At 36.9% G+C, this 15276-nt stretch overlaps 1 protein-coding gene across 4 annotated transcripts in view; it reads right to left on the minus strand.

The window, feature by feature from the left end:
- Positions 1-15276, minus strand: part of sugct (succinyl-CoA:glutarate-CoA transferase) — a 752804-nt gene that overhangs the window by 728539 nt on the left and 8989 nt on the right. For all 4 annotated transcript variants that reach the window (XM_051928849.1, XM_028803974.2, XM_051928850.1 and 1 more), the window contains exons 2-4: positions 13752-13803; positions 8799-8872; positions 7962-8047 (exon numbers count right to left, since the gene is read on the minus strand). In XM_051928849.1, the coding sequence (XP_051784809.1) occupies positions 7962-8047; positions 8799-8872; positions 13752-13803 (212 nt within the window). The remainder of the gene's footprint in view (positions 1-7961; positions 8048-8798; positions 8873-13751; positions 13804-15276) is intronic.

Here is a 15276-nt window from a genome sequence, read left to right on the forward strand (position 1 = left end):
ATTGTTTGATTGTCATAAAACTTTGTGTAATTTATCATGGTAACTAGAGGAACAAAACTGGGGGCTAAGACATGACAAAATAAAAACTTTGATTTTCACTGGCACCCTAATATGTGTGTGTATATATATATATATATATATATATATATATATATATATATATATATATATATATATATATATATACCCTGTATATAAACGTGCAATTAAAAATAACTTATTTTAAAGAATCCTATAAAAATGTTTTTATTGATTATCAAAATTATAATTATCAAAATTATGCCATCTACTTGAGATGTTTGGCCTTCACTCCAGTCCACATGTGAATGACTTGCAATCAATGGATCATTATTTTATATAGCTCCACTAGCAGTATGCACCATCACAAGGCACTCTGCAGAGCAACATGATTTACAATTCATCTTATACAGAAAGGCTTTGCTTAAGATACTTAAACACACACATATCTCTTACTGCCTACCATTCATTATTCTGTATTTTTCACATCAAACTATTCTCAGATTTATAATACCAATCTCACTTATGCACTGTTATTAAATTACTATTTGGTATGTCACAATATCTTATCATTATCCTTGTCATTGTGTTCATTCATCTGTCAGACAACTCTGTTTAAAATGCATAGTTAATATGTACTTCGTATCTATTCTGTTAACACTGGCTACAATCCTAGAAGAAACACCAATCTACCTCAGGATATACTCAAGCTGCTATACACCCTCACTTTCCCATACCAAGTTGAATTAGCATTCCTGGTTATTCTCACCTGCATACCTTCCAGCTGTGAAAATAAAACTGATTACTCAGAGAAAATTAACACAAATATGTGGAGAACTTCTAAACCCACACACTGAGGCAGGGAAATAACCATGTAACTCTATTCAGTGCAATACACTTTTTCTATCAGTACTGACTATAACTTTATCATTTTATTTTTTGTTTCATAAGTTGTCTTGGATAAAGGCATTTTCTAAATAAAAAATAATAAAATTTAACAGCCTGAACTAAAATATAATGCATTACTTTAATTATGTTATACTTTTATACCAGTTGTATGTACAGAATTAAAACCTAATACTGTCATAGAAATCCTGTACTAATTATACAACGTTGTATTATAATAAATGCAGAAAAAATGCTGAAAAATAATTAAATGCAGAGAAATAGAAGGAGAGAGTGAAACAGAAGGTTTTGGACTGTCAGGTTTCTAATAAAAATGTTTGGAAAGTTTTATTTTTCAGCAAGCAATTAGCCTTCATACTATTTGTTCATTTAACACATACACAATGATGTATCCATCCATCCATTTTCCAACCCGCTGAATCCGAACACAGGGTCATGGGGGTCTGCTGGAGCCAATCCCAGCCAACACAGGGCACAAGGCAGGAACCAATCCTGGGCAGGGTGCCAACCCATCGCAGGACACACACAAACACACCCACACACCAAGCACACACTAGGGCCAATTCAGAATCGCCAATCCACCTAACCAGCATGTCTTCGGACTGTGGGAGGAAACCGGAGCGCCCGAAGGAAACCCACGCAGACACGGGGAGAACATGCAAACTCCACGCAGGGAGGACCCGGGAAGCGAACCCAGGTCCCCAGGTCTCCCAACTGCGAGGCAGCAGCACTACCCACTGCGCCACCGTGCCGCCCACAATGATGCAGTGATTCTATAAATATATTAACTGTGGACTTTTAATATGTTAAATAAAGCTGATATTTCTGAGTCATGGAATGCACACTGGAGGTAAGTGCAAGGCCTGTGTCACAATAATAGCCATTTTACACTGCCGGCTTAAAAACTATATATGTTTACTAAATAACAAAAGTGCTGTTTGAAATAAGTCTCTTTTTTCATTTATGTTTAACAAAGCAGATTGAGTTAAAATGTTAAAAAGGGGTAATTATTTTCACAATAAAATACCCAAAAAGGACATTCAAACGGAGAACACGACACATAAAAAGGTCATAACAAAGCAAAAAACTGTCTGCTTCCTAAAAAGGCATGAACCCTTGTATTTTTGTAAAGTTGCTTGCCTACCTACCAGCCCTAAGGCACCATCAAAAACCTACCTTTTCCTCTCTTAACTCCCTTCTCTTATTACCTTAATATCCATTGTCATCATTGACAGTAAACTTTTGTCTCAAATGACCACTACACTCTAAACATAAATTCCTCTAGATGGAGGTGCACTTTTTAATCTGCTCCAACAGTCAAGAAATGAATGGCTTTCTTTGACTGCACTGAAACTCAGGTAGTTTGCCCGAAACCACTGCAGTAGTACTCAATGTATCTTTACTTCTGAAATGTTAATGTTTGACTGTTTAATAATTTATACGCTTCTTATATCTTCTTCAAATTCTTTTATCAAAATGTTTTACTACTTAATAATTAATATTTATATAACTTCTATGTTATTGTAAATGCTCTTTATTTGTTCAAAAATAACATTGGTAATTAACAAGCTTATTTTATAAATGCTACATTTTAGTTTTTTTCCCTTGCACTCAGTGAGCAAAGCCACTTGGTAATCAGCTCGTATCATTGCTGCATTGAAAAACAAAACAGACACGAAGAACTTTACTAAATTTTACAAGAGTGAGTGGTGCCAGTGCAATTCCAGTCCTCAAATAATCTTTAAAATGTCAGTTTTTTTTCCTGAGTAGAGATGCAGCTTTAAATATTGATTATGATTTTTACATTTGAATGTTCTTCTTTTGTAGAACGTTGTATTGAATGCATTTTTTGATGGATTGCTGTCTTGGGTGGAATTGCTCTGCTGTTTGGACCTTGGATGATTCATGCCTGGCACACTGACAATAAATACGGGTTGGGGGTGGGGGGGGGGGGGTAGTCAAAGGTATCTCTCTCTCTCTCTCTCTCTCTCCCTATCTCTTTACTGTTTTCTGGTACCTTCCTCTGTCCTATGATACTCTTGAGCAATTTCTTATCCTGGTTCTTTGCCTGTGAGCCAGGTAACCTTTTATAATATATAAACAAATGAACTATGGCTTCTATCTTATAAAGCAGGTTAGGGTGGTTCTCATTAAGGTATAAAAAATAGAAAGATACACTATTGCTACACTGCTGGCCTGTCAATCACTGCAAGACAAAACAGTGGAAAGATTATACATAGATTGTTAGCGATCAATACAGGGTATACTAGGATCAAATTCATGACTACTACGTCTACTGTTAAACAGAAAACATATTTTTGAGGTAATATAGTGCAGTAGACTTAATATGTATGATTTTTCTTAAGCATTCCTCAAAGATCAGAGACAAACTGAGACTCATGCATGTTTAAAAGGAATACAGTAATCCCTCCTCCATCGCAGGGGTTGCGTTCCAGAGCCACCCGCGAAATAAGAAAATCCGCGAAGTAGAAATGTTTATATGGTTATTTTTATATTGTCATGCTTGGGTCACAGATTTGCGCAGAAACACAGGAGGTTGTAGAGAGACAGGAACGTTATTCAAACACTGCAAACAAACACTTGTCTCTTTTTCAAAAGTTTAAACTGTGCTCCATGACAAGACAGAGATGACAGTTCAGTCTCACAATTAAAAGAATGCAAACATATCTTCCTCTTCAAAGGAGCAAACAAATCAATAGGGCTGTTTGCTTTTCAGTATGCGAAGCACCGCGGCACAAAGCTGTTGAAGGCGGCAGCTCACACCCCCTCCGTCAGGAGCAGAGAGAGAGAGAGAGAGACAGATAAAAAAATCATTACGTGCCCTTCGTGCTTTTAAGTATGCGAAGCACCGTGCTGCATGTCGCTTCACGAAGCAGCTGCACAGAAGGTAGCCAACGTGAAGATAATCTTTCAGCATTTTTAGACGAGCGTCCGTATCGTCTGGGTGTGCGAACATCCCCCCTGCTCAATCCCCCTACATCAGGATCAGAAAAAGTCAGCGCAAGAGAGAGAGAGAGAGAAAAGTAAGTTGGGTAGCTTCTCAGTCATCTGCCAATAGCGTCCCTTGTATGAAATCAACTGGGCAAACCAACTGAGGAAGCATGTACCAGAAATTAAAAGACCCATTGTCCGCAGAAATCCGCGAACCAGCAAAAAATCCGCGATATATATTTAAATATGCTTACATATAAAATCCGCGATGGAGTGAAGCCGCGAAAGGCGAAGCGCGATATAGCGAGGGATCACTGTATATATTTAGAAAAGAAAAGAGAGCGACAAGTAGTGATGGCTTTTGTAAACACCTTAACTTATTTACAAAGATGTTATCTAGATACTTATCTCATAAAGTTTCATGCAGGTAAATATAAAGAGACAATAAAATTTTAAAAGATGAAGAGGAATAAAACGCTTGTAGAATATTTCAAACATAACCTGTGTGCTGCCCAAAATATCTTACAATCATAAAACAAAGTGGGGAATAAGTTATAAAGATAAACATTAAAACCAGATACAGTGGAACCTCGAGATACGATCACCTCTGTATACGAGAAATTCAAAATACGAGGAAAGTATGAGCGAAAAATTCAGATCTAAATACGAGCATTGGCTCGCGTAACGAGCCACGAGCCAGGCTGTGGGTATAGCTTGCGGCTTAGCAAGGGGGCGTGGTAGCAGTTGCGAGCCGCGATCTGCGGTGTCTGCGTTTCTCACTTAAGTGCACAGGTGGGAAACTGCCCACATCCATGATTGTTCCTGTGGCTGATGGGCTGCAGCTGCCATGTCCTCCCCGCATATATAGAGAAGCGCGAGCCGGTTAAGGGTGAGAAGAAGTAAAAGAAAGAGAGAGAGAGAGAGAGAGAGAGAGAGAGAGAGAGAGAGAGAGAGAGAGAGAGAGAGAGAGAGAGAGAGAGAGAGAGAGCGCGCGGGCGGGCGAGTGAGTGAGTGCAGGCTCGCGTGTAGCTGAACAGTGAGCTGAACAGGCGAGCCAAACAGCTGAAGCAGGACGGTGTAGAGAAGGTCAGCTGCATTAAGAGTGTCTCGCCTGTTGCAGAGCCCGCAGGTGAGACGCTAACAGAGAAGAAGCACCGGGGATTGTCATCTGTTTTTTAAAGACGGCATCCTTTTGACGTTTTAACCTCGTGTTAAAGGATTGTTATTCTTGTGTATTTTAAACCTCCACTTCACAACTGTTTTAAGGATTATTTATTTAAAGATTTATTGAATGCTCTACTGCACTTTGGACACCTGTTTTGATTCTTTTAATAATCAGTTATATTTTTTACCAGTGTTATTTATTAAAGGTAGACTACAGTATATATAATTTATCAGTGTTATTTGTTAGGAAAATTGATTTTTATGTTAATATATTTGGGGTGCAGAACGGATTAACTGGATTTCCATTATTTTCAATGGGGAAGTTTGTTCTAGATACGAGAAATTCGCTATACAAGCTCAGTGCTGGAACGAATTAAACTCGTATCTAGAGGTTCCACTGTATAAGAAACTTAGAAGGAATAGTACAGATATGGTCATGTGCTATAACTGATTAGTCTCGTGAACCAGACCAGAAAAACAGTGCAAAAATAATAACTGGCATGAAGGGTGTAAATTTCACAGAACAAATTGGGCAACCATACAATTAGAGCTTTTCCCTTCTGAGCTCATTCACAAGCAAGGTAAACAAGAACACCAGTGCTGTTTTGGAAAGCCCTAGTCAATTTTTTAGCTGCAGCACAGTTGCTTTATAATGCTTTGAAATAATTTCTTGAATGTCTTTCATGCTTGCAACACTGCAGTTGTTACCATCTTTGATATGCTTCATTGCATTCTCAAGTTAGACTTCCTATAACAGTGTCAGAGTCTCCAAAGTATTAACAAATTAAATGTCTGTGTGTATATTGCACAGTCTGCTCTTTCCCAGAGAAAACTATGAATATTATAAGACATCTAGCATAAATTAATATTTACTGAATGTTGATATAACTAACAGTTCCACCACACTGTGAGAAGAAATCACTTTACTGACAAATGTAGACTTTTTGTCACTCGGCCAGTCCAGGGTGCTTAGTGTTCATATAATTCCAGAACACTTCACACAAAATGTACTTCACTCCTTGAATCAAAATGTGACTAAATCATAAGTCCTTGCTTAGTGTGGCATCATATACAGTGGTGTGAAAAACTATTTGCCCCCTTCCTGATTTCTTATTCTTTTGCATGTTTGTCACACAAAATGTTTCTGATCATCAAACACATTTAACCATTAGTCAAATATAACACAAGTAAACACAAAATGCAGTTTTTAAATGATGGTTTTTATTATTTAGGGAGAAAAAAAATCCAAACCTACATGGCCCTGTGTGAAAAAGTAATTGCCCCCTTGTTAAAAAATAACCTAACTGTGGTGTATCACACCTGAGTTCAATTTCCGTAGCCACCCCCAGGCCTGATTACTGCCACACCTGTTTCAATCAAGAAATCACTTAAATAGGAGCTGCCTGACACAGAGAAGTAGACCAAAAGCACCTCAAAAGCTAGACATCATGCCAAGATCCAAAGAAATTCAGGAACAAATGTGAACAGAAGTAATTGAGATCTATCAGTCTGGTAAAGGTTATAAAGCCATTTCTAAAGCTTTGGGACTCCAGCGAACCACAGTGAGAGCCATTATCCACAAATAGCAAAAACATGGAACAGTGGTGAACCTTCCCAGGAGTGGCCGGCCAACCAAAATTACCCCAAGAGCGCAGAAACGACTCATCCGAGAGGTCACAAAAGACCCCAGGACAACGTCTAAAGAACTGCAGGCCTCACTTGCCTCAATTAAGGTCAGTGTTCACGACTCCACCATAAGAAAGAGACTGGGCAAAAACGGCCTGCATGGCAGATTTCCAAGACGCAAACCACTGTTAAGCAAAAAGAACATTAGGGCTCGTCTCAATTTTGCTAAGAAACATCTCAATGATTGCCAAGACTTTTGGGAAAATACCTTGTGGACTGATGAGACAAAAGTTGAACTTTTTGGAAGGCAAATGTCCCGTTACATCTGGCGTAAAAGGAACACAGCATTTCAGAAAAAGAACATCATACCAACAGTAAAATATGGTGGTGGTAGTGTGATGGTCTGGGGTTGTTTTGCTGCTTCAGGACCTGGAAGGCTTGCTGTGATAGATGGAACCATGAATTCTACTGTCTACCAAAAAATCCTGAAGGAGAATGTCCGGCCATCTGTTCGTCAACTCAAGCTGAAGCGATCTTGGGTGCTGCAACAGGACAATGACCCAAAACACACCAGCAAATCCACCTCTGAATGGCTGAAGAAAAACAAAATGAAGACTTTGGAGTGGCCTAGTCAAAGTCCTGACCTGAATCCAATTGAGATGCTATGGCATGACCTTAAAAAGGCGGTTCATGCTAGAAAACCCTCAAATAAAGCTGAATTACAACAATTTTGCAAAGATGAGTGGGCCAAAATTCCTCCAGAGCGCTGTAAAAGACTCATTGCAAGTTATCGCAAACGCTTGATTGCAGTTATTGCTGCTAAGGGTGGCCCAACCAGTTATTAGGTTCAGGGGGCAATTACTTTTTCACACAGGGCCATGTAGGTTTGGCTTTTTTTTTCTCCCTAAATAATAAAAACCACCATTTACAAACTGCATTTTGTGTTTACTTGTGTTATATTTGACTAATGGTTAAATGTGTTTGATGATCAGAAACATTTTGTGTGACAAACATGCAAAAGAATAAGAAATCAGGAAGGGGGCAAATAGTTTTTCACACCACTGTATATCTCAGAAAGGCAGGGCCAGTTATTGGTCTAAGTATCTTATTATTTATCAGCTCTTGTTGAAAAAACAAATTCTTTCACACATTTCAGGACATAGTGATGTTCCAGTGAAAATGAAAAACCAACAACATTGCTGCAGCTAATCTATGTCAAGATTTGCTCATAAAGGTATAAAACTCTCTCTTTAAAAATATCATCCCAATTTCTATTTTGCATTAATTAATCTTACCTTTTTGTTCCGGTTCACACTAAGGAAATATGCACTTTCTTTCCCAATATATGGAGGTCCCCAGGCTCTGGTATCATCACCTGATTCTAGCAGAGTTTAAAAATTTTATATGCTGGTGTGAGCATAAAATTATGGTATTATCTTTATTAATTTTATTGTCACATTAAAATACAAGAATGCCATACTAAGTATTAAAAAAACAACATGACTGTTAAAACTGCTCTGTTGCAGCTTTTCCCCATTTATGGTGTTAAACAAGTAGTAACAAATTTTAAGATCACAGCTATGTACTGCCCTCTAGTGGAGACAAATTACCATTCCCATGAATAGTGCTACAAAAGGTTATGATTACATACTTAAAAATAAGAGTTCACAACTTTGAGAACAAGTAAAAAAACAAACAGAACTTTAATATAAAGTTTGTTACAATTTAGTTATTTAATGTATATTATTGTCACAGCACTATATACAGTGCATGCATATACATATTACATATCTAGATAATTTAAGGAAAATAAGGATCAGGTGGCGCAGTGCTAGCACTGCTGCCTCATAGTAAGGAGATCTTGGGTTCATGTGCAGGGTCCTCCCTGTGTGGAGAGCACTTTGAGTAGTAAGAAAATTGTTATATAAATGTAAAGAATTATTATTATTATTATGTAACACTGGATGCTGAAAAGGATTGATACTGTAGATTGGTATGTTGACAAAGTCAACGAGTGCATGGATCTTAAAAAAATTTCAAAATACTTCAATTTGTAAGAGGATTAAAATCCCAAAACATATTTAACATGTTTGACTATTATTAAATGACACTATTTATTATATATGACTCACCTGGTCTTTCAACTTTAATTACTTCTGCACCCAGATCCCCCAAAATCATACTTGCAAAAGGTCCAGCCAACACCCTTTAGGGTTAAGCAAAAGAAACAAACAAAAAAAAAGAATATTTATGGGCTATATTAAAATAATTTTCTAGAAAAATTATACAATAAGAACAATTTATCTGTAAAACTTTCATACAGGAAAAATGTAAGATATAAACCAAGTCATTTTTTCTAATTCAAAATCCACTTATTAACAGCACTATTTTTTTTTTCTTTTTCGAAGGGTGTCATTTCACTTAGTTTGTTTTAATAGACACAGTATTCGTTTAGACAGGAATACAGGCCTAGGAAATGTTGAGATTATAATGCTCTCATTTATATATAAACTTCTCCAGTTACAATATCCTATTTTTATTCATATCAAATTCTGTTGTATGAATTGAATGAAGTTTTATTCATCTGTAACCACGTCAATTTTCAATCATTTACTATGGTTCAGATTATTTGTGCACACTTCATTACTAAATACAATTCATACTTTTACTGATATTACTGATGCAGAGGCCGGGATAGTGGATGGACAGGGGGAGACAATCCCTCAAGTGTGCATGCTCCCCCAACATGCTGGGCTGCAGCATTCCTGGGTCAGTGTGACTATTTCTATGGTCACTAGGCACGCTGGGAATTGCAGTCCAATGGGACTGCACTGCTAGATCTCACGGGGGTCACCTGGAACAGCTGCAGGAAGGAGCTGTTACTATTTTTCAGAGCTCCTGCCTTACCCAGGAGCGTCATCTGCTTGTGGTGTCCTGACACCGGAAGTGCTCCTTCATCTGGCATAAAAAGAGCCACCAATACTCTCACATGGAGAGTCAGCAAAGGGAGTGGAGTTAAGCGAGGCTCCCGAGTGAGAAGAGCAAGTGAAAGAAGTGTGCTAATTTTTGAGGACTGTTAAATCAAACAAGCCTATGAAAGATATTTGTAAATAAAACTATTGTGTTTTTACCAAAATTATTGTGTTTTTACTCTCACACACATGGTGTTTGATTTTTATAATTCTCATAAAAAGCACTGTTGAGTACTCCACATTAAACTCCTCTTTCGAGCCCATGGGTCATTTGCAAATCTTTTTATCACAGATTTGTCACCTCTGAAAAGCAATTCAAGCATAGCAGTGTTTCTTCTGTGTCAATCTTCACCATATAGTTTTCCTAGACTTTCCAATTTATACAACCTTTGATACCACATGCATTCATTCATTCATTCATTCATTCATTCATTTGCTGAAATCTGTTTAAATCATTCTTATGGTTAAAGGCAAACATAGCCTATACAAGCAAAATTGAGCACAAGGCTAAAATCAACCCTGAACAGGGTGTCAGTCCAGTGAATGCTATTCATGCAGATTCTATACTGATAGTAACCAGGCTGGAATTCAAGCCAAGTCATATTGAACAGTGAGGCAGCAGCATTATATTGATGTTCTCTTCTCAAGGTACCCATTATGTGCCATAAAAACACACTATATCATGACACCTCCACCATCAGCCCACCTATTTGATATCATGGAGTCATAAGTTTTGACCATACTGATACTCTCATGAATTTCCCATTGGGATTAATAAAGTATCTATCTATCTATCTATCTATCTATCTATCTATCTATCTATCTATCTATCTATCTATCAGGAGCAACCAAAATTAAACACACCAGGTACTGTTTACTCTGTCTAAAAGTCCCCAGTGTTACATGCTTTTATTCATTGCAACAGCATAATTTTTGTCTTGAGCCAAAAACCGTAAAAATTAGTTTTATCACCTGCAGCTGTTCATCCTTGACACACTACGAAAAGCTGATACATATCTTTTTTTATCATTGTCATATTCAGTTGTTAGCATTCAAAAATGTTTCTCTTCCTGGTACAGTTGTCATTTAAGCATTAACCTCAGGTTAGCAGCTGCCCATCTGCCTTCAACAGTTCTTTCTGCACAATGTTGCTGCCAGTGATCAAGTAGTCAAAAACCTTTCAAAGGCAGGAGTACTTAACAACTCAAATATTCAGTGCATTATGAATTAATCAAATACACAATATACAAAATAAATAGTAGGAAATTTCAAAGCATCAAGAATAAAAGCAAATTTTTGAAATAATGTTTCTGTCATGCATTTAATTAAGCAGCATACTTAAAATTAGGAAAATTAATTTCATTCATCCATCCATCCATTATCCAACCCACTATATCCTAACTACAGGGTCACGGGGGTCTGCTGGAGCCAATCCTAGCTAACGCAGGGCGCAAGGCAGGAAACAAACCCCAGGCAGGGCGCCAGCCCACCGCAGGGAAAATTAATTTCTCAGAATTAATTAAAAATCAAAAACTTGAATGCAAGGGAGAAAAGTGTTTAAGCCATAAATGTCACCATAAAAGTTTAAAATATAATAATCACATTGTCACAAAATCTAATGTGGAGCAAACTTTGAGGAAAGACTGAAGGAACTGAAACTTTATATTTTAAACAAACAGAGATTATGTGCTGACATGACAGAAGTGTTTAAAATTATAGAAAGGTTAAGGGTCCTAATCTCAAGCAAATGATATTTCTTCACACAGAAGAGTAAACAGTATTCATATAACCTAGTAGTTTAAAGTTGCACCCTGGAGTGAAAGTAGTAAGTTTGATGAAAGCACGATCAGAGTGATTGATAATTATTCTGGGAAAAAATTCAGTTCCCCATTCTAAATTATTTTGATTTGACTTTGATATTTGAGCATCAATGTTTGACAGTCCTTGCTAATTTTTTGGAAGGAATAAGCCATCACGATTTTTTGAAAAGGTGAGCAGAAAAGGATAAGTTAAGTTGGGCTGAATAGGTTGTCTTTGGTTGTGTTTTAGAACACAGCATTCTCAATGAATGTTACAACAATTTTTTTTTACTATGTCTGACATATCATTATATATTCATCCTAAACATATGTAATGTGTAAATATTCTTATTTAAATCAAATAATGTGTTTATTAATAACTTTGCCTGAATGCCTTCAATGCTGAGGTACTACAAGTCATATTGTGGCTTTATGTTCTGAGCATGTTTTTACAAATAAAGTTTTAAAAGGCAGCAAAGCCTATTGCAGCAACATCAACTACAAGTAAGGTTAGCAATCTTCAGTACATTTGTGGACAGTCTACAACAAATGACCTAAATGTGAGTCTGTATAACATTATCCATCCATCCAACCATCCATCCATTTCCCAACTCGCTGAATCCAAACACAGGGTCACGGGGGTCTGCTGGAGCCAATCCCAGCCAACACAGGGCACAAGGCAGGAAACAATCCTGGGCAGGGTGCCAACCCACCGCAGATAACATTATTACATATTAAAAGTATTTCATAATGGCATCATCTCTAGAATTGTTGATTTATTGGCTAACATGAAATGGTAGGTGGACATTTGGTATGAATTCTCTTAATCAGTTCAATTCATCAATGGAAAAAAACCTTAATAACCAAATACAAGTTTGGCTACACTTTAATAATTTTGACTGTGATTGAGAAAGACTGACTTCTTCAAACAAAAGCAAGGAAAAACAGCAAAACTTGCTTATCTATCAAAGAGTTCACTAAATCTTCAAATGTTTTCCACTTAAACAATATCATAGTAGGGTGATGTGACACGTTAGCCATTATGGATGCAATGAGAACTGAAGCAAAATTACACCTTTTATTGGCTAACTGAACAGATTACAATATTCAAGTTTTCTAAATAGCTATGGCCCCTTCTTCAGGCATGTTATACCATAAATGACAAAAGAGTACCTCATCAGCGTAGGCTGTGCAATGTCAATGTAAACTGCCAAATTTAGAAAGATTCATTAATATAACAAAAAGAATTTTAAAGTGGTAACCTTAGGCCAAACTAAGAACTAACCTTGGAAGGTAGTTCAGCCCATCACAAGGAGGAAGTACAAGTAATGTTGCTGAAAATTTTCAGTCAGCACTGACCAGCATACTGTGATGGGAGCAGGGTCCAGATTAAAACAGTAAATAATTATACTGTAGAAAATGTACAGTATGCATTATGTTAGGCTAAATTCATGAAATGACTGTGATTTCAATTTACTCAAACTGTTTCCACAGCTCCCCAGATCCTAATTTAATAAAGCAGCGGGTTTGCACCTGTAGTGTTAACCTAATATATTTTGATAATTTGTCTCTAAGTGATGAAAAAAAACTCAGATAAAAAGTCAAAATATAAATAATATAAAAATCGGAGGAGTGGCACAGAGACACTGGTATCAGTGCTGCAACCTGTTCAATTCTAAATTGGCTTGAGGTAACTGTGCCCCTTGCTGGTCTTAGATTTGGTTCATAGTTGACTCCTACCTTGCACTCAGTACTGCTGGGACATACTCTTTTTTTTCCCAGCAGTGGTCTAATGAACATATGAGGGTTCAAAAAATGGATGGATAGATGGATAAAGCGATAAAATATTATACTTGTTAAACTGCACTTTATCTACTAAATTTGGACATTTACTCTGTTAGCTGAATTAATTGTTTTAATTATTTGCACCACACACATTCACCTTAAGACCCCAAAATTGTAAAGTACAGAATATGCAGCATAGAGCGTAATTGAAAATTCCAGTATTATTATTTTGTTCATTAAAATTTGTAAATATTATTCCTATACACTGAAAAGGTATAAACCATATAGTGTAATGACATAGTGCTGTAAAACACATGGATGACAAATGAAATCTCCATTACTGAATGCCTCTCTTAAACATGTAAAAAGTTCTACTTTGGAATGTGTTCATTCTTTTTAATAAAATCATCTGTTAAATAACAAAATTCTGCAGATAATCAATTGATAAATAAATATGGATGCATATTTTCTAAGTTATTCTATTAGTTCTTACTAGTCTGGAAAAAAATAAATAAAAAATTCAGCATACCTTGTAAGATCCAGTATTTTTATACCTTCCAATGGTTTTACAGTAGCATGACCTTGAGGAAAAAGAGAAAAAAACAAGATTAATATTCTTTGTAAAATTACACGAATATTAAATAAAGCATATCAAGTCTGCCTCTGCACATATGCATTATTTACTACAATGTGTAAATTATATTTGGAAAAATCCACCATTTTATGGTTCTCTACATAATTATACTGTACAGTTGTGTGAAAAGTTTGCACATACTCTTTCACTTCAAATGTTTTACATACTGGGGTTAACCAACAATCACACATTTTTTATGAAGAGAAATGGCTTTATACTAGGTAATTTTCTATGAATGTCATACTTCATGAATATTTTTATCATGGTTAATACATGAACATTTATTTTGTTGAAAAAGAAATGCAGATCCCTAGATTCAGGTTTTGTTTTCTTTGTTAGCATTATATGATCTTGTCTTTGGTTGAATTTGCAAGGACACTCATTATGGAAAGACAAGTGATTATTTACAAATAATACTTCTCACTGTAAAATAGCTGACATCAAATTGTTTGCAAATGGCTTTGTATCTCTTCCCAGGCTGATGACCAATAATAGATTCTTCTCTGAATTCATTGCAGGTACCTTCAAATGAATACAATAAAACCTCTTTTCGAACAATCCAAACTCTGATCTACCTTTAATAAAGTTACTCAGTATCTATCTATGTACCAATCTGGAATCAGTACTAAAGCACCAGAAAGCAGACTGTTCACCACTGTATAAAGTACCAAAGCATATATCAAATTCAGTCTGTCCATTGTAAAACAAAGTATGTTCAATACATTTTTTTCGGCTCTTAAAAAATTTCAAATCATGATTTCAAAATTATTCCACTCTTTGTGTTTAATATTATTTCCATCCATTTTCCAACCCGCTGAATCCGAACACAGGGTCACAGGGGTCTGCTGGAGCCAATCCCAGCCAACACAGGGCACAAGGCAGGGAACCAATCCCGGGCAGGGTGCCAACCCACCGCAGGACACACACAAACACACCCACACACCAAGCACACACTAGGGCCAATTTAGAATTGCCAATCCACCTAACCTGCATGCCTTTGGACTGTGGGAGGAAACCGGAGTGCCCGGAGGAAACCCACGCAGACATGGGGAGAACATGCAAACTCCACGCAGGGAGGGCCCGGGAAGCGAACCCGGGTCCCCAGGTCTCTCAACTGCGAGGCAGCAGCGCTACCCACTGCGCCACCGTGCCGCCCCTTAATATTATTTACAATTCTAAAATTGCATTGCAATAAAATGGTTCTTCCCTTGTTGCCAGTAGTGCTACTGGGATGTGCTCTAACCCCAGAAACATTAAAATGAACTAAACAGGTATGACAATGCATGGATGGATGGACAACTTACTACCACAAACTGACAGTCATAAAATCATAGTTTTGCATCAACAAGACTACAGTCCCCAAGCAAGAGCATATTAAACTAGATTTTCAAGACGAGGTGTTTAAGCTGTTATAAAATGG

Source organism: Erpetoichthys calabaricus, chromosome 6, assembly GCF_900747795.2.
Source record: "Erpetoichthys calabaricus chromosome 6, fErpCal1.3, whole genome shotgun sequence".
Classification (NCBI taxonomy): Eukaryota; Metazoa; Chordata; class Cladistia; order Polypteriformes; family Polypteridae; genus Erpetoichthys; species Erpetoichthys calabaricus.